At 44.4% G+C, this 24,555-nt stretch overlaps 1 protein-coding gene across 1 annotated transcript in view; it reads left to right on the top strand.

The window, feature by feature from the left end:
• The window catches only part of LOC136632004 (phospholipase A2 inhibitor gamma subunit B-like), a 28,170-nt gene extending 3,762 nt beyond the window's left edge, over window positions 1-24,408 (top strand). Inside the window, exons 2-5 of the mRNA XM_066606537.1 lie at window positions 9,674-9,790; window positions 10,199-10,336; window positions 16,492-16,632; window positions 20,740-24,408. Of these exons, the coding sequence (XP_066462634.1) occupies window positions 9,674-9,790; window positions 10,199-10,336; window positions 16,492-16,632; window positions 20,740-20,939 (596 nt within the window). The 3' untranslated portion in view covers window positions 20,940-24,408. The remainder of the gene's footprint in view (window positions 1-9,673; window positions 9,791-10,198; window positions 10,337-16,491; window positions 16,633-20,739) is intronic.
• The last annotated feature ends 147 nt before the right edge of the window (window positions 24,409-24,555 follow it).

Below are 24,555 nucleotides of genomic sequence, written 5' to 3'. Positions count from 1 at the left end.
AGATGTGATACAGGTGGGCATGGAGGCTTAAGTTGAGCTACCTCTAGCTTAGATACAAGATGTGATACAGGCGAGCATGTAGATTCTAGTATCCTGTTGGACCACCTCTAGTTTGGATGCAAAATGTGATATTGGGGGCATGGAGACTCTAGTACCCTGTTGGTCAGCCTCTAGCTTGGATACAAATGTATGATATGGGCAGGTATGGAGGCATACACCCTTTTATTCTACTCTGTAGTAGAACAGTTTCATTCTTTACAACATCACAAACAGAGCTGCTGGTGGGTGTCATAGGCAGTAGATGTCAGGTGCTGTGAGACCAAATATCCTTCAGCCCAAAGCCTGGAAATGGTTCTGACAGACTCAGGGGTGTAGCAATGGTGCCACCTGTGGACAATGCAACAGATGGAGATGCACGTGCTTGACGGACAATCAGACGATCCCCTACACTGGTAATCTGTTGAGAATATCCTGAGCCAGGTCACCTTGTATGTCCTAACACATCCACTAGTCCCAACACATCCTAACAGTCTGGTCAGAATGACCCGGTGGCGGGCAATTTGTTGATATGGCCATCCAGCTTCTCACATTCCAAAAGTGCGCCCCTCTCTCCTCTGCGTCGTAGAGGCATCTAGTGGTCAACAAGCTCTACACAAGCGGAAAAAGAGGTCATTACACATAAGGAGCCACCGAAAGCCTTTTATAGGCCAAGGGTAGAACCGATTTTAGGGCCTCAGATGAAAAGACCATTCATCTAATCACGCCACAACTCTAATTATTTACATATCTACCTGAGATGTAACTGCATGCCGAGTTTTGCAGCAAAATAACTTCTTCTAGGTGCTGCATTTTAATTATAGAATGGTGAAGTTGGAAAGGACCTCCAGGGTCATCGGGTCCAACCCCCTGCTCAATGTAGGATTCACTAAATCATCCCAGACAGATATCTCTCCAGCCTCTGTTTGAAGACTTCCATTGAAGGAGAACTCACCACCTCCTGTTGCAACCTGCTCGACTCATTGATCGCCCTCACTGTCAGAAAGTTTTCTAATATCTAATCTGTGTCTCCTCCCTTTTAGGTTCATCCCATTGCTTCTAGTCTTTTCTTGTGCAAATGAGAATCGGGCTGATCCCTCTGCACTGTGACAGCCCTTCAGATATTTGTAGAAAGCTATTAAAGGGGTTGTCTCAAGGAAGCAGTGAATTTTTTTTTTTGCCCAGTCCCCCTAATTAAAGGGGTGGTCTCGCGAAACCAAGTGGGGTTCAGCACTTCCGTATGGCCATATTAATGCACTTTGTAATGTACATTGTGCATTAAATATGAGCCATACAGAAGTTATTCCACTTACCTGCTCCGTTGCTAGCGTCCTCGTCTCCATGGTTCCGTCTAAATTCGCTGGCAGCTTGCTTTTTTAGACGCGCTTGCGCAGTCCGGTCTTCTCCATTCAGCACGAGCCGCTTCAGTGTGCTCCCCGCTACAGCTCTTCTGCGCATGCGCAGACGAGCTGTCACTGCTCGGGAGCGCGCTGAAGCGGCCATTCTGCACCATCCTCTGTTAGAGGAAGGTGCAGAAACTGGAGCTGCCCAGCGGAGAAGACCAGCCCAGCCCAGCAGCCCCGAGAAGCCTCCCAGGTAAGTGATGGGTCGGGGGGGGCTGCCGCTGCGCCGGGCTGCGCCGGGGGGGCTAGCGCTAGGCCGGGGGGGGCTGTCGCTGCGCCGGGGGAGCTAGCGCTAGGCCGGGGGGGCTGTCGCTGCGATGGGGGGGGCTGTCGCTGCGCCGGGGGAGCTAGCGCTGGGGAGCCGGGGGCTAGCGCCGGTTACCTGCTGTCTGGTCGGCGGCTGCGATGCGTCCGGTTGCCATGGAGACACAGCTGGCGGCGTCTCGGGAGCGCGCACGTCGGGCTGCAGCGAGCGACTGGGAAAGAGCCGGCGGCCATCTTGAGGAAACTTTTATAACTTGCTGAAACGCTGGAACGGTAAGTACGAACCAGCTAGAAATGTCATTTACAGGGGGGCTTAGTAATGTGTGTTTAATGGGGGGGACTGGGCAAAAAAAAAAATTAACTGCTTCCTCGAGACATCTCCTTTAAGCATACATTACTAAGCCCGACGTGCGCGCTCCCGAGACGCTACCAGCTGTGTCTCCCTGACAACCAGACGCCCCGCAGCCACCGACCGGACCCCGGGATTGAACGCGGCCGACCAGTCTCCCACCGCCAGGCAGCAGGTAACCGGCGCTAGCCCCCGGCTCCCCAGTGCTACGCCCCGGCTCCCCAGCACTACGCTCCGGCTCCCCAGCGCTACGCCCCGGCTCCCCAGCGGTAGGCTCCGGGGCCCAGCGGTAGGCTCTGGGGCCCAGCGGTAGGCCCCGGCTCCCCAGCGGTAGGCCCCGGCTCCCCAGCGGTAGGCCCCGGGGCCCAGCGGTAGGCTCTGGGGCCACAGCGGTAGGCTCCGGGGCCACAGCGGTAGGCTCCGGGGCCACAGCGGCAGTCAGTCACGCGTCACCCCCGTCAGTCCATCACCCATCACTTACCTGGGCGGCTGGGCTGGGCTGGGCGGCTCTGCTGGGCGGCTTCTCGGCACGGCTGGGCGGCTCTGCACCTTCCTCTAAGAGAGGATGGTAGCAGAATGGCCGCTCCAGCACGCTCCCGAGAAGATACAGCTCGTCTGCGCATGCGCAGAAGAGCTGTAGCGGCGAGCACACTGAAGCGGCTTGTGCTCAGAGCAGAAGACCGGACTGCGCAAGCGCGTCTAAAAAAGCAAGCCGCCAGCGAATTTAGACGGAACCATGGAGACGAGGACGCTAGCAACGGAGCAGGTAAGTGAATAACTTCTGTATGGCTCATAATTAATGTACGATGTATATTACAAAGTGCATTAATATGGCCATACAGAAGTGTATAACCCCACTTGATTTCGCGAGACAACCCTTTAACTCTCCTCTTAGCCTTTTTTTCCCAGATCCTTTAACCGTTCCTCATAGGACATGATTTGCAGACCGCTCACCATCCTGGTTGCTCTTCTCTGAACTTGTTCCAGCTTGTCTAAGTCTTTTTTAAATTGGGGTGCCTAGAACTAGACACAGTATTCCAGATGAGGTCTGACTAAGGAAGAGTAGAGGGGGATAATGACCTCACGTGATCTAGACTCTGTGCTTCTCTTAATACATCTTAGAACTATGTTTCCCTTTTTTGCTGCTGCATCGCTTTATTGACTCATGTTCAGTCTGTGATCTATTAGTATACCCAAGTCTTATGTTCTTTCATGTGTTCTGCTGCTTAGCTCAATTCCTCCCATTCTATATATGCTTTTTTCATTTTTCTTGCCCCTTACATTTCTCTTTGTTAAATACCATCCTGTTAGTCACCGTCCACTATTCAAGCTTTTATAGATCTTTTTGAATTCTCTATTTTCTCTAGTGTTAGCTATATCTCCTAGCTTTGTATCATCTGCAAATTTGATCAGTTTCCCATCAATTCCCTCCTCCAGATAATTTTTAAAAATGTTGAACAACACTGGACCCAGGACAGAGCCTTGTGGTACCCCACTTGACACATTCTTCCAATTGAATGTGCAGCCATTTATGACCACTCTTTGAATATGACCACTCAGTCAGTTGTGAATCCACCTAATAATTGCCTTGTCAATCCCATGTTTGGTCATTTTTTTTCAAAAAGGATTGGGAGATACTTTGTCAAATGCTTTACTAAAGTCAAGATATACGACATCCACTGTGTTTCCCTGATCATCCCAGTTGGTGATTTTGTTATAAAAGGAAATTAGATTTGTCTGTCATGACTTGTTTGTTACAAACCCATGCAGGTTAATTACTCTATTTTTTATCCAAGTACTTGCATACATGCTGTTTGATAATTTGTTCAAAGATCTTTTCCGGTATAGAAGTCAGGCTCACAGGCCTGTAGTTTCCTGGATCCACCTTCTTTCCTTTTTTGCAGATAGGGACAACATTTGCCCTTCTCCAATCTTCTGGGACTTTTCCAGTTCTCTATGTATTTTCAAAGATTAGGGTGAGTGGTTCAGCAATTACCTCTGCTGCTTCCTTCACTATCTCTTAATCTGGACCTAGGGACTTGAATTTAGGTAAAGTAGGTAAGTATTCTCTCACCATCTCTGCTTATAGTTAACCTGCATTTTTTTATTCATTTAATAGCACAGGAAAGACCAGTTAATGTTCCATTTACTTTCTGAGAGAAAACAGATACAAAATAGAAATTAAGAAGTTTGTCCTACTCAATATCATTTTTAACCAACTTACTATTTTCATCTTGTAAGCATCCAATAGCATCTTTGACTTTTCTTTTGCTTTTGACATACCCCCCAAATTGTTTGTATTGCTTTTTGCCATTGTTGCAAGCCTCAATTCATTATTAGCTTTAGCTTTTCTGATACTTGCCCTACAGTTTCTGCAGACCTCATTGTATTCGTCTTTAGAATTCTATTTCCATTTGATAAACATGTTTTCAGCATATGTGCAAGTTCTGTGTTCATTCATCCTGGTCTCTTTAAATGCATCCCATTCCTTCTTTTAAGGATTGCTAACGATTGTATTTTGAGAATCTCACTTCACAATATTTCCCAACCTTCCTGGACATTTCTGTCCTTAAGAACATCCATCCAATGGATCCTTCCACATTGCCTTTCTGAAATTTAAACTTGAAGCCTTACTGTTGATAATGGTGAATACAGGCGGGCGGAAATTTCCGCTCGTGCCCGCTGCCATAGGATTGCATTGGTTTGTGCAATCCTATGCAGAAAGCCATAATTTGACCGTGTGAAAACTCACAGGGAAAACAAATTGCGGCATGTCCTATTTCTGTGTGAGCCTCGCAGAGGCCCGCACAGAAACGTCACCCTTGACGCACCAGCTCTGCTCTGCGCATGTGTGCTTTGCACCAGAGCAGAGAGAAGATGCCGGAGGAGGTGAGCCGTGGGTCCCTGCAGGGGCACGGGTCGCATCCTCCTGCGAGAATTCTCGCAGCGGGATCCCACCTGGCCGTCTGCAGGAGCCCTTAGAATTAGGCCCAAGATAGCAGATCGCAATCGCAGATTGTTTTCCCTTCCACCTTTTGGAAGATAAAGTTGTCCACAAGAGCGGATAAGAATTTGTTGGATTCATTACTTTTACCTGAGAGAGATTCCCAACAAATGTCTGGAAAGTTAAAATCTCCCATGATCATAATGTGTACTTTTTGGGGAGCTTGGCCATCTGATGTACAAAGAGTTCATCAATATCTTCTGCTTGACCTGGTGGCCTATAGTAAATGCCTACAATAGTGTCCTTTCTGTTGTTCTCTCCTTGTATTCGGACCCACACAGATTCTACAGAATTACCATGCCCTGAAGCTTGAATCTCTGTGGAGATAAATGCTTTCCTTAGGCCCCCTGCACACGGGCGGAAATTCCACGGTGGGATGCATGCACGCAATCATATGCACACAGCCGCGATTTGTCCGCGTCAAAACACACGCGGAAAACAAATTCCGGCATGTTCTATTTCTGTGCGGGTCTCGCAGACGCCCACACAGAAATGTCAGTAGAGACCCGCCGGTTCTGCTCTGCACATGCGCCGGCTGGGTGGCGGCCGACACATCACAGAGAAGTGCCTGGAGCAGGTGAGCCGCAGGTCTCTGCAGGGGCACTGGTCCACATCCCGCTATGAGAATTCTCGCAGGGGGATCCAACCCGGCCATCTACAGGCGGCCTAACATGTAGCGTCCCAAAGGGAGACACTTGACATACGTGGGGAGCTGGGAGGGTAGAGTACTGGCCCATCGTGGTGGCACTTACCATGCTCCATCCCGGAGGGACACACATAGCGAAGGCCAGAGTAGCGCTGGCCCCTTCCCTGGACACCCCTCGGAGAGGGATGGCCAATAGTTGGGCAAACAGGGAGTAGATATGTCACGGGTGATGCCACCGTTTCTGCACACACACACAGCGGTATGAATCTCGGCGGGGAATAAATGCAGCCACAAACAGCTCTGTAGTACTTCCGGTCTCTGGGAACAGTCAGAGCCTGGAATAAACTTTACTGAAGAATAGTCAAACAATACAAGGCAAATTCAATTGTAGGTAGAATAAACAGACAGAAATGATCAGTACCTCCATGCAGCTTTCATAGACCTGAAGACGCGTGCGTGTCTAGACAGAGTCTATTGACTTGTAGTACCTCCATCCAGCTTTGGTTACGCTTGGGCACGTAGAAGAATACAGTACCTCTGCACTTGCCTTGCACAAACACTGATTGACACTCACTGATGCTCTCTCTGTCTTGGGGCTCACTCCATTTGAATCACAGGCACATCCAGATTGAGAAACCTCTCCTCTTCCTCCATTCTTCACTACATGAGGGCTGAAGGTGCCCCCATGTAGCTGGCATTCTTTTTCAGGAACCCAGAAGAATCTCAGATGGACGCCCTTTCCCACTCTGACATACTCACTTTTATAACCTACATACTGATACATTTGCAGACAGACTCCAAACACTGTAAACACTTAACCCTTCAAACGCTGCAGCTGTGCAATACTTATAACACAATGACAGGACATTTTGCACAGTGTATCTGCAAAAATACATACATGTATGACATTTATGGAGGGGATCAGTAAAGCATGTTCTGGGCCACTACAAACATGCAACACAGTGCCTTCCAATCATGTGTATCATCCCACCAAGTTTCTGTGATACCTTTTCTTGACTATGAGTGTATGTCAAACATCAAAGTATATTTATTCTGAATTTTGGGGGCAATAGGCATCCCTAGCCGGGCTTCATGTGGCCCATGGTTCAGGCAACATGAACCTGATGCCGAATCCCTTTAATATGGGCAGAACGCAGGGGCAGTTTCTGGGACTCAGGAACAGCCCTACAAAGGGGCAAAAGAGAGCAGATATGAATCAGGTGGTCAGCGGAAATATGGAGAGTTACCCAGCCACTGCAGAACTGCATTAGTGCGGTGGTATCTCCCGTACTCCCCAAGCTTCAAGTGTGGATCATGAATAGATACAATGTATAGTTTAATTATATCGGAATTATTTTAAGTTGGCAGACGTCTTCATACAGTAAGGGGCCGGTGGCCATGTTTCTTTTTCTGCATCTATCCTGAAACTAAATACTAGTTTAGTTATTGAGTCTACTGTTACCATCAAAGTCCACTAGATGGCGCATAATGAACATTTTTCGAGGTATTGCATTAGCTAAGTCATTGAGCCAGCTGTTATAAATAGAGGCCACTGGAGGGCGCAGATCGAACATTCTTTGCATTACTGTAGCAGCTGAATGTTACTGAGCCTGATATTACCAATAGAGGCCACTAGAGGCACAGAACATAAATACAGTTTAGCCTATATACCGCTTACATAGCTGGAATTACTCTACCAGTAAAAAAAACTATTTAGTCTGCTATTACCAACAAAGACCTTTAAAGGGCAAAGAACTCACGTAACTTGGCTTACTAAATCAGCGAACTACTGGCCTTGCTAAAATCAACTTTACAGCCGCTGCACTTGCATCATACAATCAATGCAATGATACGGCTCCCTAACTGTTTATTATGCCGCTTGCCTGAACTTTAACACCCTGAAGTGATGGATAAATTCCTAACCAAGTCTGACTCAGACATGACCAGAAGGTCACATAATAAAGAATGTCGTCAATATGTCTGCTAACAAAGCCAAGGACAAAACAAGGGAAAAACCACCCTCTTCCCCACTCCAACAACTCTGACAACCACCCTATTGCCCACTCCAACAACTCTGACAACCACCCTCTTCCCCACACCAACTCCAACAACCTTTGACTAAACATGTACCCTATGTTGCTGGGAGAGGATGGCTCAATCGTCTCCTACCCCTTATCCCGCCATGGACCTAAGCAGAGGTAGTGGCACAGGAGGTCTCGCCATTACTCATACCTATGTTTGAAAAAAGATTTGATCCCTTGCATATCTCCATTAATTCAGCTTTCTCTTAGATCACAAACCTGAGCCAGATGATAGAAACTAATAACCTGTATGACTCCATGGGAAACTCTGCCTTTGAGACTCAAACAACGGTTTCTCAACCTAAAACCGCCAATTAATGGATACATTGATGAGTTAGGGAATAGAAGTCACAGCAGCAACATTGGTTCATGGAAACTCCTGAAAATCTGAGGAGTGAGTAGTGACGTCAGTGCCGGTGATGTCAAAAGTCACAGCTAGCTCATCGTCTCCCTATGCCTCGCCGCTAGAAGGAGCCCAAATGTTCTAAGAGCCTCAGAGGAGCTGCGCCACAGGACAGACAGACAGCAGCAGGGATGCAACACAGCTTAAGCTCAGAGAGGCAGCCAGCAGCCTTGATGTGGCGGAGGCCACACAGTAAGGAAAGGGACAAAGGTCCTATCCCATACTAGGCAGCTGCCAGATGACAGCTGCAGTGGAAAGAGGTGGCATAGGCCTTAACCCTTTCTAATCCACTGTCTGACATCTGAAGACATTATGACTTAAGGCTGTACAGCTCCGATGTTGGAAGACGTCCGTCGGGGTTTTCTTACTGTACAGCCTATTCAACATGTCACCTCATGCAGTACTGGCTTTAGTCAGCGTATAGTGCTGTTGTATAATGGCAGACAAAGGGTAAGCCCCCTAGGAATACTAGGATACAAATTGGATTGGAAAGGGTTAAATCGCTACTATATCCCCAAGCTTGGGAACGGTCAGAGGGCCTTGATGTCTGGTGGTTGAAGATGACAACAGCGTCACAGGAATGTTTTTGCCCCCTTGTCTTGACTAATACCTTCCAGCAATCAGATCCCTTTGATGTTTTATAAGAAAATGTCAGCTGAGCTTTATATGGGGTAAATCAGAATCCCTGTAGATAATGGCAGCAGAGTACTGACTACTGTTTATCATGAATTGACATGTGATTGGCTGATTCTGAACACAACCACATCCCCAAATATAAGAGGATGTTTACACTTATGCAGCCACATTATTTTAGTGTTGTTATTTTTATTTTTCCACTGTGACCATCTGGCGGATGGTCACATGCTCAGGATCACCGTCTTCTATTTCAAGACGATTGGCAGCACTCCCATATAGGCTAGTTTGTGATTAAATTAAAGCAAGTCTATTTATTTTCAATGACATGTCAACAATATTACATGTAGGAGTTCTCTCAGGAACCACTTCACAGAAGTAAACTGATATGCTCCTCTCTGGGAACTCACAAGTCTTTCTCCCAGAGAGGGCAGTCTCGTCCAGCATTGAGGGACTCCACAGCTCCACTGAGTGTGGCAGGAACCGAAGCTTTTACCTTCCTCCCTGCCACACCTACACAGGTGTTCTCTCTCATTAGTTAGTAGAAGGACTCCTTTGAAGCCCTCTGCTGGTCATTATGCTAACTACACTACCACATCACCCTAAATGGAATCCGTTTATTTTTCTATTGAATTGTACAGATAACAGGTAACATTGAAGATGGAAATAAATATGAAATGATTTATGCCGGATTTTTCAACATGACAAAAACATGCCGTTTTAACAGACTTTTTGTAGACTTTATATATCCACTGTATATATATATATATATATACATATATATATATATATATATATATATATATATATTGGGACTGTATGGAGGTCTTATATCACTTCTTTGTATCTTCTAGGTGGTTCTCTGACTTGTAAAGTGTGTACAAGTTCCAATGCTCAATTCTGCAATGTGTCCAGCATGGTCTGCTCTGAAGATCACGCCTGCGCCGCCTCTTATACCTTGACGAATACACGTATGATACACCTTCTTCTTAGATATTTATAGCATCCTCCCATTCTGCCTTATCCTCCCATGTGAAAATTCTTTACACACGCTTGGTGACAACCATACATGACATCCATTATCATGCTCACATTGGTTGTCAGCATGTTCTCTACTACCTTTCAATAACACAAAAATCTACCATATATTGTGATGTGTCACATTCCCATCACTCCCTCTGTAGCTTCTCCCTCTGCGTCAGTCTGCACTGCAGTTCTGGAATTCTATCCATGAGTCCGGAAGACCTCGGTGAATTCCTTACAGCTGAGGAGTGATATAGTGCATTTAAAGAATTTCTGTATTTGTGGCTTCAGAATATCTGAAAAAAGGTATACAATGATGATAATGTCTTTTCTATTACCTCTTTCCTTTTTTATAGATGGGGCTGTATACACCATGTCATGTGCTCCAAAGCATCACTGTGACTCTCCCGGCAGTATCAGCGCCTCTAATGGTAGAATCCGGAGAAGTACAACCTGTTGTTACACAGATAACTGTACTCCAGCGCCCCCTATATGTAAGTACCATCAACCTCCTCTACCACCTCTTAACATATCAGAAGATCTCTTGCGCCCGAGCTGGAGGCTCTTCGGGGCCCTATAATAGGGTGTATATTACAGGGTGATCAAACCTCCCACATTTTATCAGTTTGCAGAGCAGAAAGTATGACTGGTAGGAAAATAAAACTACAGGAAATGTAAGAACAGCTTAAATTTCTGGGGGCGTACACTAATAGCCCTCTACATGTGCCCCATTGGTAGCACAAACAATATCCAATCTGAATTCACGTTCTTGCCATGTTCTCTCCAACATGTTCGCTGTTGCTGTAACAATCGTATCATGGATGCGGCTCACACATTTGGGAGATCAGTTACTGTAGTCATGAATACACCTCATGTGACCCCCATGTGATTTGGAAAGGTGTTATTGAGGGAACTCTGAACATCTGAGAACCATTTAGAACATGAAGTAAGGTAAGGCAAAGTCCATGACTGACCCCTAAGGTGATGTCACATTGTGATGTTTTCTTGGCAGATTGTTTTGCCATAGCCTTCCCCAGTCATCAAGCTGATTACTCATTTTACTGACCTCAGAAGGATGGAAGGCTGAGACAACCTTGAGCCGGCTACCTGAACCAAGTAGGGATTCAGGTCGTGAGTGAGGACGTTTCTGGCACATTAACACTTTGCACCACACGAAGCTCATGAAATATGGTTGCAGATCAGCTACTTGGCAATGCATGATTTATTCCAACATGTCAAGGTTCATGGCACCAGTTACTGCACATTCATCGAAAATAACGGATCGATAATCCCGTCCTTTATTACACCACACCAAACATTTAGTTTTGACCTCATGTTCTCTGTAGACATTGAGATTTTTAGTTTCCTGTAGCTGCATACTATGCCAACTGACATATCCTGACTAGAGATGAGCGAGTATGCTCGCTAAGGCACGTTACTCGAGTGAGTAGGGCTTTAGCTGAGTATCTCCCCGCTTGTCTCTAAAGATTCGGGGGCCGGCGCGGGTGACAGGTGAGTTGCGGCGGGGAGCAGGGGGAAGCGGGGGGGGGGGGGAGAGGGAGAGAGAGATCTCCCCTCTGTTCCTCCCCGCTCTCCCCCGCCCCTCCCCGCCGGCCCCCGAATCTTTAGAGACGAGTGGGGAGATACTCGGCTAAGGCACTACTCGCTCGAGTAATGTGCCTTAGCGAGTATGCTCGCTCATCTCTAATCCTGAGCCATGAAATGTGGCCTCATCTGAGAAGAGGTTTTCAAGAAAGTGACTGTCGATCAAGCATCTAGTTTGTAAATTGCGGTCTACGTGGCTTGTTGTCTGGCTTCAATTGTTGGACAATTTGTACTTTATAAGGATACATAGAAGCCGCTCATACATGACTCGCTGCGCCGCCGTTGGTGGTACATTGAATTGTCTTGATGTTTGGTGAGTTGATTTCCCCGGACTTGGAGTTAGTCCATGTGGACATTTTTGCATCACAATGTTATCCTTACAGTTTTTTAATTCCGCATCTGCTAAAAATGTTGCAGTCTTTACTCCAAAACCGTAAGATTAAATCCCACAGCGAAAAAAACGTTGTGCTGCGGAATTAAGGACGTCTTGTGGAATTGTTGTTGCCGATTTCTAACACATGGGAGAAGTGATTCCGCAATTAAAGTCTGCGAAAAAAACACAAGTAACTCCATAAGTCGTTCCCCGGAACGTATTTCACAGTTAAAAAATGCAACAAAATCTGCACTAGTTAACAAAATCACAACAGCGCCGCGTCCTGCGATAATTATGTCCCATGTGAACGGTCACTTCCAGTTGGGAGAAACTGCTGGAACCAAACGTTACTTTCCATCGGCTGCCCCTCCTCTGTACACTAGGCGTATATTTAGGAATAAAATTACCGATTTTGTGTCAGCATGCTGCAGTATTATTTGCGCATGTTGTTGCGAAGTCGCCATTATGCTTCATGCAACCGTGAACTTCAAAATGAGACTAAATTTTTGAGATAAAAGGGCCTCCTTTATCACACCTGTCTAATAGTAAAACTGTCTTTGTAGCCTACAGCAACCAATCACAGCGCAGCTTCTCCTTTCTTATGCTGTTCTGGTAAAATGAAAGCTGCGCTGTGATTGGTTGCTATGGGCAGGTTTGATAAATGAGGAAGCACAATTCTTTGAGTTTTTCTTTCCTTTGGTGCTAATTACAATCGCCATCATCACCATTATCATCGTCATCTCAGACTGATTGACTGACATGCGGGAGCTTTGTATGTAAGACCCTGGGGCCCTGTTGTACTCTGGGCCCTATAACCCTTTAGTGATAAGCCAATTTTTTGCCTTATGGACTAAGCACTTTTCATTGTTGCATTGCAAGACCCATAACTTGTTGACATAGCCGTATGAGGGCTTGTTTTGGGGAGGGACAAGTTGTATATTGTAATGGCCCCACTCTGGGGTACATAGGAAATGTTGTAGAATTTTTATTACATTTTTTGTAGGGGAGATAGAAAAGACACTCAGAAATTCCACCATTCTTTTTGGGTTTTGTTTTTATGATGTTCACCATTCGGTAAAAATAACAGGATAATTCTCTTATTTGATCAGCATGATTACTGTGACACAAAGTTTAACCCCTTCCTGCTATATGACGTACATTTACGACATGCAGCTGCGGGGTATGTATGAAGAGAGATCGTGGGCAATAGCTGCAATCAGCCACGCGGCTAATCGTGACTATTAACCCTTTAAATGCTGCTGTCAATTCTGACAGCGGCATTTAAATCCCCCAAACAATGTTCGGGGGTCCCATGCGCCCCCCCCTTCCCCCCCGCGTGAGATTGCAGGGAGCCGTATGGGTGTTATGGCAGCCGGTGGCCTTCTGAAGGGCCCCAGACTGCCTATCAAGTCGTCCCTGTGGGGCATTACATCATACTGCTGGAGCGATCAAAGCATCCTTAGTTGTGGTCCCCAAGGGGATCTTAAAAAAAAGTAAAAATAAGATTAATAAAGTTTTACTAATTGTAAAAAAAAAAGTAATAAATGTTTCTAATAAAACAATCTAAATCATAAAAAATATACACATATTTGGTATCGCCGCATCCGTAAAAATCCGATCTATCCGATCTATCAAAGTAGTGCATTATTTACCCCGCATGGTGAACGTCGTCCGGAAAAAATAATTCAGTCACCCTGTCTCCCAGAAAAAATGCATTAAAAAGCAATCAAAAAGTTGTATGTGTTCCCAAATGGTACCAATGTAAACCACAGGAAATGTCACAAAAAATTAGCTCTCGCGCAACTATGTTGGCAAAAAAAAGTTATTACGTGCAGAAAATGGCTTCAGAAAATAATTTACAAAAAATTAAATGTCTTTGAAAAAAAATACAAGTACTACAGCAAAAGAAATACTATACACGTTTGGTATCATAGCAATCGCACTGACCCATAGAATAAAGTTATCATGTTTTTTTCATTGCAGTTTGTGGGCCGTAGAAAGAGGACGCACCAAAAGATGGCAGAATGTTGTTTCTTTTTTCATTTACTCCACTTAGAATTTTTTTAAAGTTTTTCCGTACATTATATGGTACATTAAATAGCACCATTGAAAAATATAACTCGTCCTGCAAAAAAACAAGCCCTCATACAGCGACGGCGATGGATAATTGAAGGCGTTACGATTTTTTAAAAGGGTGGAGGAAAAAACAGAAATGGGAAAAAGAGGGCTGTGTCATTAAGGGGTGAAAGAGATTTTTTTACTACTTTTTGAGAGCAAAAACACGTTTTTAAAGAACAACAATTGATTCTGCATCGCTGCATTTTAACACCCAGAACATTGTTATTTTTCCGGCAGCAGAGCTCTGCGAGGGCTCGTTTTTTGCAGTAGGAGTTGCACTTTTCTTGGTATCATTTTGACGTCCACGTGACTTTTGATTTTGCTTTTTATTGTGTTTTTGGGGAGATGAACAAAACAAAAATAGCATTTCTGCGTTACATTTTAGGCTGGTTTCACACGTGGCGGATTCCCGTCGGAGATCTCGCGGTTTGGCCGCAGCAAAAACCGCGAGATTTCCACCGGGAGAACCGCCGCGGAAGAACCCGCGGCGGCTTTGAAGCGGCCCGGCCGCTCGCTCTTCCGCTGCAGCCGTCACTCCTATAGAGGAGAGCGTGGCCGCAGCGGAAAGAAAAAATAAATAGACATGCTGCATATTTGAAAGCCGCGGAATTTCCGTGGCAAATACGCCCTGTGGGAACCCAGCCTTAAAATTTTTTCATGGTGTTTACCATGCAAAATAAATAACAAGATATTTTCATTGCTGGGGTCATTATGTGTTGCTTTTTCAAAATTGCTTTTTGTATTTTATCCATTTACAAGGTGTATTTTTTTTTACTGGATTTTTTTTGTTAAAGCAAACTTTATTGCTCTTTTTTAATGCTGTTTTTTAGTCCCTTATGGGGACTTGAAGATGAGATTATGACAGTACACCGCATTACTTATGTAGTGCATTCTACTAAACCTATGTCAGCAGCCTATTTGACTCTGGGAAAGGCGAGTCTAATAGGCTGAGTTGCATGGCAGAAATGGAGGCCTTTGTCAGGGTTTCGGCTACCTTTTGGTAGCTTGCAATCGCACTGCAGAGTACTGATGAGTGACAGAAGGAGCCCGCTACCCCGTGCTTACATACTGCAGTTGCTATTGATTGTAGCATATAAGTGGTTAAACTGCCAAGATCTGAGGTTTCTTCACTACTGATGGTTGGAGCAGGAGCCTAGCTGTCAGTACTCAGCCAATAAATTGCCTTAAAAAGATGTATGTGCAGATTTATAGTCTATTATTGAGGCCAGTAAAAAGTCATATTGGCCATTACTAAGGGGTTAATCCCTTCTCGCTGCAGGGCATACATTTACGTCCTGTAGTGTTAGGGTATGCATGATGAGGGATTGTGGGGTGATCTCCCATCATACACCGGGGGCGACAGCTGTTTCTTGCAGCCGACACCTGGTGGCAACAGCTCTGATCAGCCATGCGGTTGATCAAAACTGCTGACCCTTTAAACACCACTGTCAATTCTGTCCTGTACGGCCCCCCGCAATGAAATCGCAGGAAAACGTGGTGGTGTCATGGCAGCTGGGGGCCTTCTGAAAGGCCCCAGGGTTCTCCTAGCAGAATGCTTATCAAGCCGTCCTCGTGGAGAGGCTTGATAGACTGCCTGCCCGATCTCAGTATGATGTAATGCTATGGCATTACATCATACTGCAGGAGCGATTACAACATCCCATGTTCATGTCCCCTAGTGGGACTAAAAAAAAAAAAGTAAAAATAAGATCAATAAAGTTTTACTAGTCGCAAAAAAAAGTAATAAAAGTTTAAATCAACCCCTTTTTGCCATATTTATAATAGAGTATAAATCATTAAACAAAAACACATATTTGGCATCGCTGCGTCTGTAAAAGTCAGATCAAAATAACACAATTTTAGCCCTGCATGACGAACGTTGTTAATAATAAAAATAAAGAACCCCAGAAATGCACCCTGTCTCCGAGAAAAAAATGCAATAAAAAGCAATCAAAAAGTCATATGTATTCCCGAATGGTACCAACAGAAACTACAGGATGTCCTGCAAACAGATGAGCCCTCGCACAACTACATCGACAGAAAAATAAAAAAGTTATTGCGCAGAAGATGGCAGAAAATAATTTTAAAAAATTAAATGTCTTTGTCTAAAAATAAAAGAGGTACAGCAAAAACAACCTATACAAGCTTGATATCGTTGTCATCGTACCGACCCATAGAATAAAGTTATCATGTCATTTTCATTGCAGCTTGTGTGCCGTGTTACTCCACTTAGAATTTTTAGAAAGCTTTGTAGTACATTATATGGTACATTAAATAGCACCATTGAAAAATACAACTCGTCCCGCAAAAAACAAGCCCTCATACAGTGACGGCGATGGATAAATAAGGGAGTTATGATTTTTTAAAAGGAGGGAGGTAAAAACGAAAATGGCTGTGTCCTTAAGGGGTTAATATCTCATCTAAACGTTAATATGTGATGGAGTATCAAATGTATAGAACATCCACTGATGAGGTAATTGTCGAATTATTATTAAATGTTCAAAATGTTCTGGACCATCAGATTGTTGTATGATTTGACATTTTCTATTTCAGTACCTGATGACGACTTCCGACCCAACGGGTTGACGTGCCAAAGCTGCTTATCTACAAATTCAAAGTGGTGTTACTCCAAGCGCACCATCGAGTGTTCTGGCGAGGAGAATGCATGCCTGCTCCACACCAGCCAGTATTACGGTAAACACTAACCTCTCTTCACTCAGCCAGAGGTGTAACTTGATACTAATTAGGGTTGTGACTCAGCCACTAATTAAGTCGAAAGTCTGGAACCGGTATTTTTTGTACCAGTAAAACATAATTGTCAACTAAGAGCTCCTCCGGCCGGACAGCAACCCCCCATTATAAAGTATTTTACTCACTTTATCTCTCTAGCTCCTGTTTGACCACCATGAGGGAGAGCGGTCAGCGGTCACAGCTTCTGATAACAGCAGCAGTGGCCCAACAGGTGCTAGAGAGAGTGAGTGAAATACTTTATAATGTGGGGTTGCTGCCTGGCCAGAGGTTCAGCATGGGGAGGGCACAAAAAAGGGTCACTATTATTACTGGGACCACTACTGGAGGCACTAATTCTATTGGGACCACTATGGGGGACACTATTACTATGTGGGCCACTACTGGGGGCACTATTACTATTGTGGAGGCATTATTGGTATTGGAGGCACTGTTACTATTGGGATCACTAATGGGGGAACTATTACCATTGGGGCCACTACTGGGGGAACTATTAGTATTGGGGCTGCTACTGTGGCACTATTACTATTGAGGCCACTACTGTAGGTACCATTAATATTACAGGTAATGTTACTTTTGGGGCCACTACTGCGGTCACTGTTACTATTTGGGCTACTACTGCAGGCACTATTACTAGTGGGGCCACTGATTAGGGCATAATTACTAATAGCAGCCACTAAAAAAATGGAGGTAAAAACATACACCTTAATAAGCCACACCTCCAGACCACACCCATTTTACATTGGCTAGTATTTGCCCCAATGTAAAATCTTTAACAAGGTCCAAACTATCCATAATTCTTCATTTATAGTACTGGTCTTGTCATATCAAGAAGACTGTATGGGTCTCCTAAAGTTCCAGAACCTGGTATTATTGCACCTTATGCACCCATTAGCACTACATCGCTGCACCCAGCCTTCTTTCATGTCTTCAGCAAAACTTTCCATGTGAACATTCTCACTTAAAGTCTAGAAGATGAGTCAAGTTATAGGGATGAGTTGCAGTGGCCTACATTGAGACATGGGAGAATCAACTGCTGCTCCACTTCTTGATACTAGTTCATGACACCAGTCCCCTCATCCTTGAACATGGCGGTAATTCTCCACTTTTCATGGTTAGCTATTACCACTGGCCCACAATTCGACCTCCTCTATGTTATTAGCAGTAGCCACACTGGCTACCGCTATCGTACATTTTTCTTGCTCTAGAGGAAGCTTCTCACTATGCTTCCATTATGTCAGTCATCCTGAAGCTGTGGCTCGGCATCCGTTGCAAAATGTCAACTGTAAGCATGTTGGGAATTGTAGTTTTTCAATAGCTGGAGAGCCACAAGCCTTAACCATAGAGCCTAAATGAGACACCACAACATTGGGGATCTAATTGGAAGCCACAGTGCTGTTGAAGTAGACCTCTTAGCAACGTCCTGATGTGTGCCATACATTTACGGAGCCTATTGGGTGTCATTGTATGGAGCAGACTTAGGAGCCAACCCTGCTCGATTCAAGGCAGGTGTGGGCTGTCTTTGACAGTCGACACTCGCCCCTAACAGCCGTGATTGGAGATAACAGTAATCATGGCTGTTAACTATTTGAATGCTGCTGTCAATTCTGCATTCTATTTCCCAATCAGGTTTGAATGTCTTTCCAGTGCTGATGTCATAGGGTGCCTTCAAGGTGTCATGGCAGCCTGGGGCTTTCTGAAGAAACTCAGGGCTAATAGGATGTGCCTGATGAAATACAGTATATTACAATACTTTAGTATTGCATTATACTGTATAAATGATCAAATAATCACAAATCAAAGTTTCTTTCAAAATAAAATAAAAAATAAGTAAAATACAGATTTTTTTAATTGTCATTAAAAATATTAAGCTTAAAACTTTTCCCAGCAGTTACACCAAAAAATGAAAAATAAAATGAAAAATTATTAACACAGCATCTGTAGAAGTAAATCCCCTTTACTAAAATAACATATTATTTATCCTGCACGTTGAACGCCGTCACACAAAAAAAAAAATACGCAATGCCAAAATTGTGCATATTGGTCGCCTCATCTCCAAAAAAAAACTGAATAAAAAGTGATGAAAAAATCATATGTATCCCAAAATTATACCAATAAAACCTACAGGTCACCTCGCAAAGTGAGTCGTCGCACAGCTGTATCAACAGGAAAATTAAAAAAATCATGAACGACAGAAGTTGGGCAAAAAAATTGTTTTTGAAAGGTGTTGTACTTTTCATGGGCTTATTCCCATGAGCGTATTTCAGCCTGCATTTTCACGGGCGGTCGATATAGGCTTCCATCTAAGCAGTTCCTCCCTCCCCTCACTGGCTCTCTGCCTCTCTCCTCCACTCCGGCGTTTGCAATGGGACTGGCTGGGATGGGGACGGAGCTAAGCTCTGCTCTGCCCCGCCCACTCCCATTGATGGCTATGGACAAAGGGGAGGGAGGGGGTGGGAGCTTAGCTCCACCCTCATCCTGCCCACTCCCATTAAAAACCTCTGGGAGGGCAGGAGAGAGGCAGAGAGCTGGTGAGGTGGAGGGAAAGAGGGGACTGCTTAGAGGGAAGAGTATATCTAAGGATATACACCAGTGCAAATAAGCCCTTAAGTAGTATTCCATTAAAAAAACGATACAACTGAAGTGCCAGGATGGTTTTTAGAGCTACCGATACAAAATTCAAAGCTATTGCAAACTTTAATAACATTTGATTATCGTTAATTTCACAGCAACTTTTGTAACTGGAATAGCCCTTTAAGTATGGTGAAAGCCATGCACAAAACCGCTCAACTGGGGCCATGAGTCACACAGCACTAATGGAGGGATTAATCCTGATAGCTGCTGGTTCCAATACTCTGCAGGAGCGGTGAACTTGATTCACTTGGAACCCTAAAGGAACCTTTCACGCAGGATGGAACATTGCACAACTGCGACGTCGGGCTTAGTACAATTTCCACCGGTGCACGGTGCGCTGAATACATGAGGAGGTGCACGCCTCTTCATGCATTCAATGCATACCCAGTAGCTCCGTGCCTCTTTTCAGAAATGCACTAGCTTATTTATGAGAGATTCTGTCATAAATTATACATAAATCTGTTGATCCGGGCGGTCATGCCCCCCTTAGGACAAGCAAGCCCGCTCACTGTTTTGAAAATGAGGGGATGGCGCAAAGAAGGAAAAAGTTGCAAATTTTTGCAACAAATACCCAGTTGCACAAAAATTTGCGTCTTTTACGCCAGAAACTGATTTATTCTTTATACAGTCAATCTCGGAAACAAACTAACAAATTTAATTCCGGTAATGGATGAAAAAAACAGCGGCCCACATTTACAAAAGCTATTACTCCAGTTTCTGCCATAAAAAGTTGCACGTTTTTGCAAAATCGGTATTTGAGCAACAACTTGCAACTTTTTCCCTTTTTGCAGTAAAATGTGTTACTTGTGCCAGTGTTTCCACTGGATAAAAAGGGATGACTTTTTGAAAGTGGGGGTGGAATAATAAAAATTAAAAAACAACCCGCACAAAATGATTATCCCCCTTCTCCATCACAAATGGTCACAGAGACCCCCAAACCTAGACAGAAGCTCAGGCTACAGGTTGTCAAATGCATCATGAAGTGACCACAGATATATATGCTAAATCTAAAAAGCCCCCATCTACCAGCCAAAATCTGTTTGGACATCGGGAAGCGAGTCTTGAGTTTTTCCTCAAACTAGATTATTTTTAAACTAAACTTTATTGAACTTTTTTATCACCATTTTTAGTCCCTCAAGAGAACATGAAGATGTGATTGTTTGATTGCTAGGATAGTACACTGCATTACTTATGTAGTGCATTCTACAATGCCCATGATAGCAGCCTATTAGACTGTCTGAGGCAGAGACCAATGCACAGACACGCTGGGTGCTCCAAAATGAGTGCCCCTCTAGTAGGTGAGGATACAGACCAGGGGCCTTCACTCCTGCTCCATAGTATTTGATAGCATGTTTCCTACACTAGACCATTCCTGTAACTTCTAAGGTATTTATGATATGCAATTTCTTTTTTCTACAGCCCCCATAAGGAGATCAGTAGCAGTTCGTGGATGCACCACTGAAAGTATTTGCTCTCTTGGCACCCAGTGGGTACAATTTGGTGCTATAAAAATGAAGTCCAAGTATTCCTGTGTATTCAGTGGCACTCCGCCCTCACGATATGGTCTTGTCACGTCTGTCACCACCGCACTTGTTCTAGTAAAATGTTTGCATTTTTAGTCACATAAGTTAACTTCTGTTGAGACTCCGACATTTCCGAGAAGTGTGAACCTGGTGAGAAGGTATAGGGAGTCTATAGTTATATATCGTTTTTTGGGGTAACCTTCTACTTCACATAGCAATAAGCTATTAAAGACATGACGATAACCCTCTCTCCACAGACAGCCGTGGCGAAATCAACTGATCGCTCAGCTCTGTTTCATTGCTGACCATATTTATCGCCCTCACTGACCACCGTAAGATTGCATTCCGGCTATTTCTATGAATGACCTATAGGAGGGTTCTCTGGAGCTTGAAGTCCCTCATTCCCATCTGCCATTTTCTACATTGTTCTCACGCAGGTAGAAGCTTAGCGGAAGCATAATAGTGTAGCTGTTCACGCCAGGGTCAGGAATAGTAAGTAGAGTAAGCTTGATGCATTTTCTTGTGTAGGAAACGATGTGTCAAGAAGATGACGGCCTGACACTGCTACCGTGTAGAAAGCATCCCGTAATGCTACTGAAGGATGTTTCTTCTCTGTGTCTTATTTCCTGCTCAGGTTACAAAAAGATACAGTAAGTGACATATCTGACCGGCAATTTGGTAGTTGGCCATGAGCTGTCCCTGTCCCAGCCACTGAAAAACAGCACATAGCATGATTCTGCCGCCACCAGGCTTCACCTAGGAATGGTATTGGGCATGGGATGAGCAGTGCCTGGTTTCCTGAAGACACAATGCTTAGAACTGAGACCAAAAAGTTCAATTTTGGTTTCATCAGACCAGAGAATCTTGTTTCTCACAGTCTGAGAGTCCTTTAGGTGTTTTTGGCCAACTCCAGGTTGCTTCCATGTGTCTGTTACTAAAGAAATGCTTCTTTCTGGCCATAAAGCCCAGATTGGTGGAGGCTGCAGTGATGGTTGACCTTCTGGAAGTTTCTCCCATCTGCACACAGGGTCTTTGGAGCTTAGACAGAGTGACCAATGAGTGCTTGGTCACCTCTCTTACCAAGGCTGTTCTCCCCCAAATACTTAGTTTGGTGGGTCGGCAGCTCTAAGAAGAGTCCTTCTTGTTTTTAAACTTCTTCCATGTACAAATTATGGAGACCATTGTGCTCTTGGGAACTTTCACTGCAGCAGAAATGTTTTTGTAGCCTTCTACAGATGTGTGCCTCCACACAATCCTGTCTCTGAGCTCTATGGGCAGTTCTTTCCTCCTCATGGCTTCGTATTGGTTCTGATATGCATTGTGAGCTGTGTGTCTTTTAAAAAGATGTCCAATGCATTTCCCACTGAGTACAGAATAATGGGGAAACTTGATTTTTTTTAAAATTTGCACAAGACCATAATATAACAAAATGTTAAAAAATGGAAAGGGTCTGAAGACTTTCCAAATACAGTGTATATTCTATATTGCACTGGATTTTGGAACCTTATATTGAACATTATATTGGAGCCTATATTGGATTTAATATTGGCCCTTATATTAGACCTTATATTGGTTCATATACTGAACCAGAAGATATTCTAATAGGTGAATATAGATTGTGAACCCCAGAGGGGATAGGGCCCAATGTAAGTGATGAAAATCTGTGTACAGAGCTCCAGGGTATGTGTGTGCTATATAAATGAATACAATAAGTATATCAATAAACATCAGCCTGTATATTGGTCCTTAAATTGCGCCTTATTTGGGACTGTATATTGGCTCCTATATAGGACCCTATATTGGCGCTAATGGCTCATGTCCACGAACTTTGCTAAAATGCTGCGGGTGTCCCTCCAGCGTCTCACTGTTGTTTTTGATGCTGACTCTGAAGGCAAAGACTGCGTATGGGTAGCGAGTGTACTGCGCATGCCCGTGTATTTCACACACGCGCTCATGTGCAGTGGGACTCTCTTTTTTTTATTCCCCACTCTGTTTCATTGCGGGGTTGCATTTTAATGCAATGTATTGTGTATGGACAGTGTTTGCATATGCTTCCCATACAAACGTTTAGGGCTCATGCTGAGTGGTACGCAGAGAAATAGATCATGCTGCGATCGTTTTCTCTTGTGTATCTACACGCAGTGTGTACACACGCATGTGCATGGATCAATGAAAGTCCACTGACTTTTATTGACTTCTTTTACCGCGTATTATACATCACACAGGGGGAAAAAACGCAGTGGACATGTGGCCTTATATTGATCCTTACATTGAACCGTACATTGGACCTTATATTGGAGTACAGAGACTCTATATTGGACCTTATATTAGACCCTACACTCATAGCAGGTTACTCCATTTTTCCCATTTTGTTGGGAAACTGGACCTTGAAAGAAAAGAAAAGTGCAGACTGATTGGATATGTCCATTAGGAAATTCGGGCCCGCGCGGATTCTTCATGCAGAATCCAGCAGCAGGTCCCTCCTTTCTCGCGGACATGAGGCCTCAAAATTGATTTTTCTTACCTGTCCGGACCCAGTGGATCTTCCCTCCGCCGCGGGCGGATCTTCTGTCTTTGTCCCGGTGGATGTGCTTGGCACGCCGGAAGCGTGCCGCGCGCATGCGCCATGCACTCCTTTTTTTTTTAACTCCTGTTCTCCTGCGCCAGAGAGCAGAAATTCATCTGCGGGTGTGCCGCGGATATGGACGGCTTCCATAGGCTTTTATGGAAGCCTGCATGAGCTGTCCGCGTGGGGGACCCGCAGAAAATGGAGTATCCGCAGGTATTTACTTACCTGCGGATGTCCAATGCATCTCTATGGGCGCAGATCACACGTGTGGGTGACCCACGCGGATTTTTTAAATATAATTATCCAGTGGACATGAGGCCTAAAGGACTGGAAACATTTTTTCACAATTGGATCTTTTTTCCAGAGTTCCCGGTTTGTTTGCTTCCAGTTCTTTTTGTCCGAGGGATTTATTTTCCAACATATCTAATAATAAACATATAACAATATAACTTAATAGATGGTAATCCCTGGCATTGAGTGTCATGTCAAATCCAAACAGAAGGGATCCTTTGTATGGTTCAGTTAGGTCATCGGAGTAGAGATCAACGGACTCTTCATAGAAAGAAATGATCTCTTATAAGAATGAATGGACTCTCATTGTAAACTTCAGTCCAAGTAACCATGGCATCGTTCCAAATGGACCAGCCTTGCATCTTCAGCGTAATGAAGCAATGAAATCCTGGCTCTCACTCTTCTTTGTGGTCTTTTATTGTGCACAAATGTATGGTAGAAAGTAATAATTCGCCTACCCTGGATGAACTCAAGAAAAACTTTGCAAACACTATCCGCATCATCATCGTTGAAGAGCTGCAGGCAGTATCAGCCAACATTTTGCAACATGCCCAGAGCTGCATAGAAGTGAGCAGAAAGCGCTTCCAGCATCTGTTGTAACACGTGGGTAAAATAATAAAGCTTTGGAAAAAACAATCCACTTGCTCATTCTTCTTGTTGGAAGTATTGTGAGAAGTGAGATACTTTTCGGTGGCCCACTATATATAATTACATTGCACATACTGGACGGACCATCAGTGAGGTATAACAGGAGATTTAGGAATCATCCCATAAGTAACAGACCCCAGTTACAAGTGATCACTCCAAAGTCACCTCTACACTGGATTGTCTTCTGCTCAGGCCCATTATTGT

The sequence above is a fragment of the Eleutherodactylus coqui genome, chromosome 6, assembly GCF_035609145.1.
Source record: "Eleutherodactylus coqui strain aEleCoq1 chromosome 6, aEleCoq1.hap1, whole genome shotgun sequence".
Lineage (NCBI taxonomy): Eukaryota > Metazoa > Chordata > Amphibia > Anura > Eleutherodactylidae > Eleutherodactylus > Eleutherodactylus coqui.
Note: the sequence above shows the minus strand (reverse complement) of the source record. Positions and strands in the feature narration are given on the sequence as shown.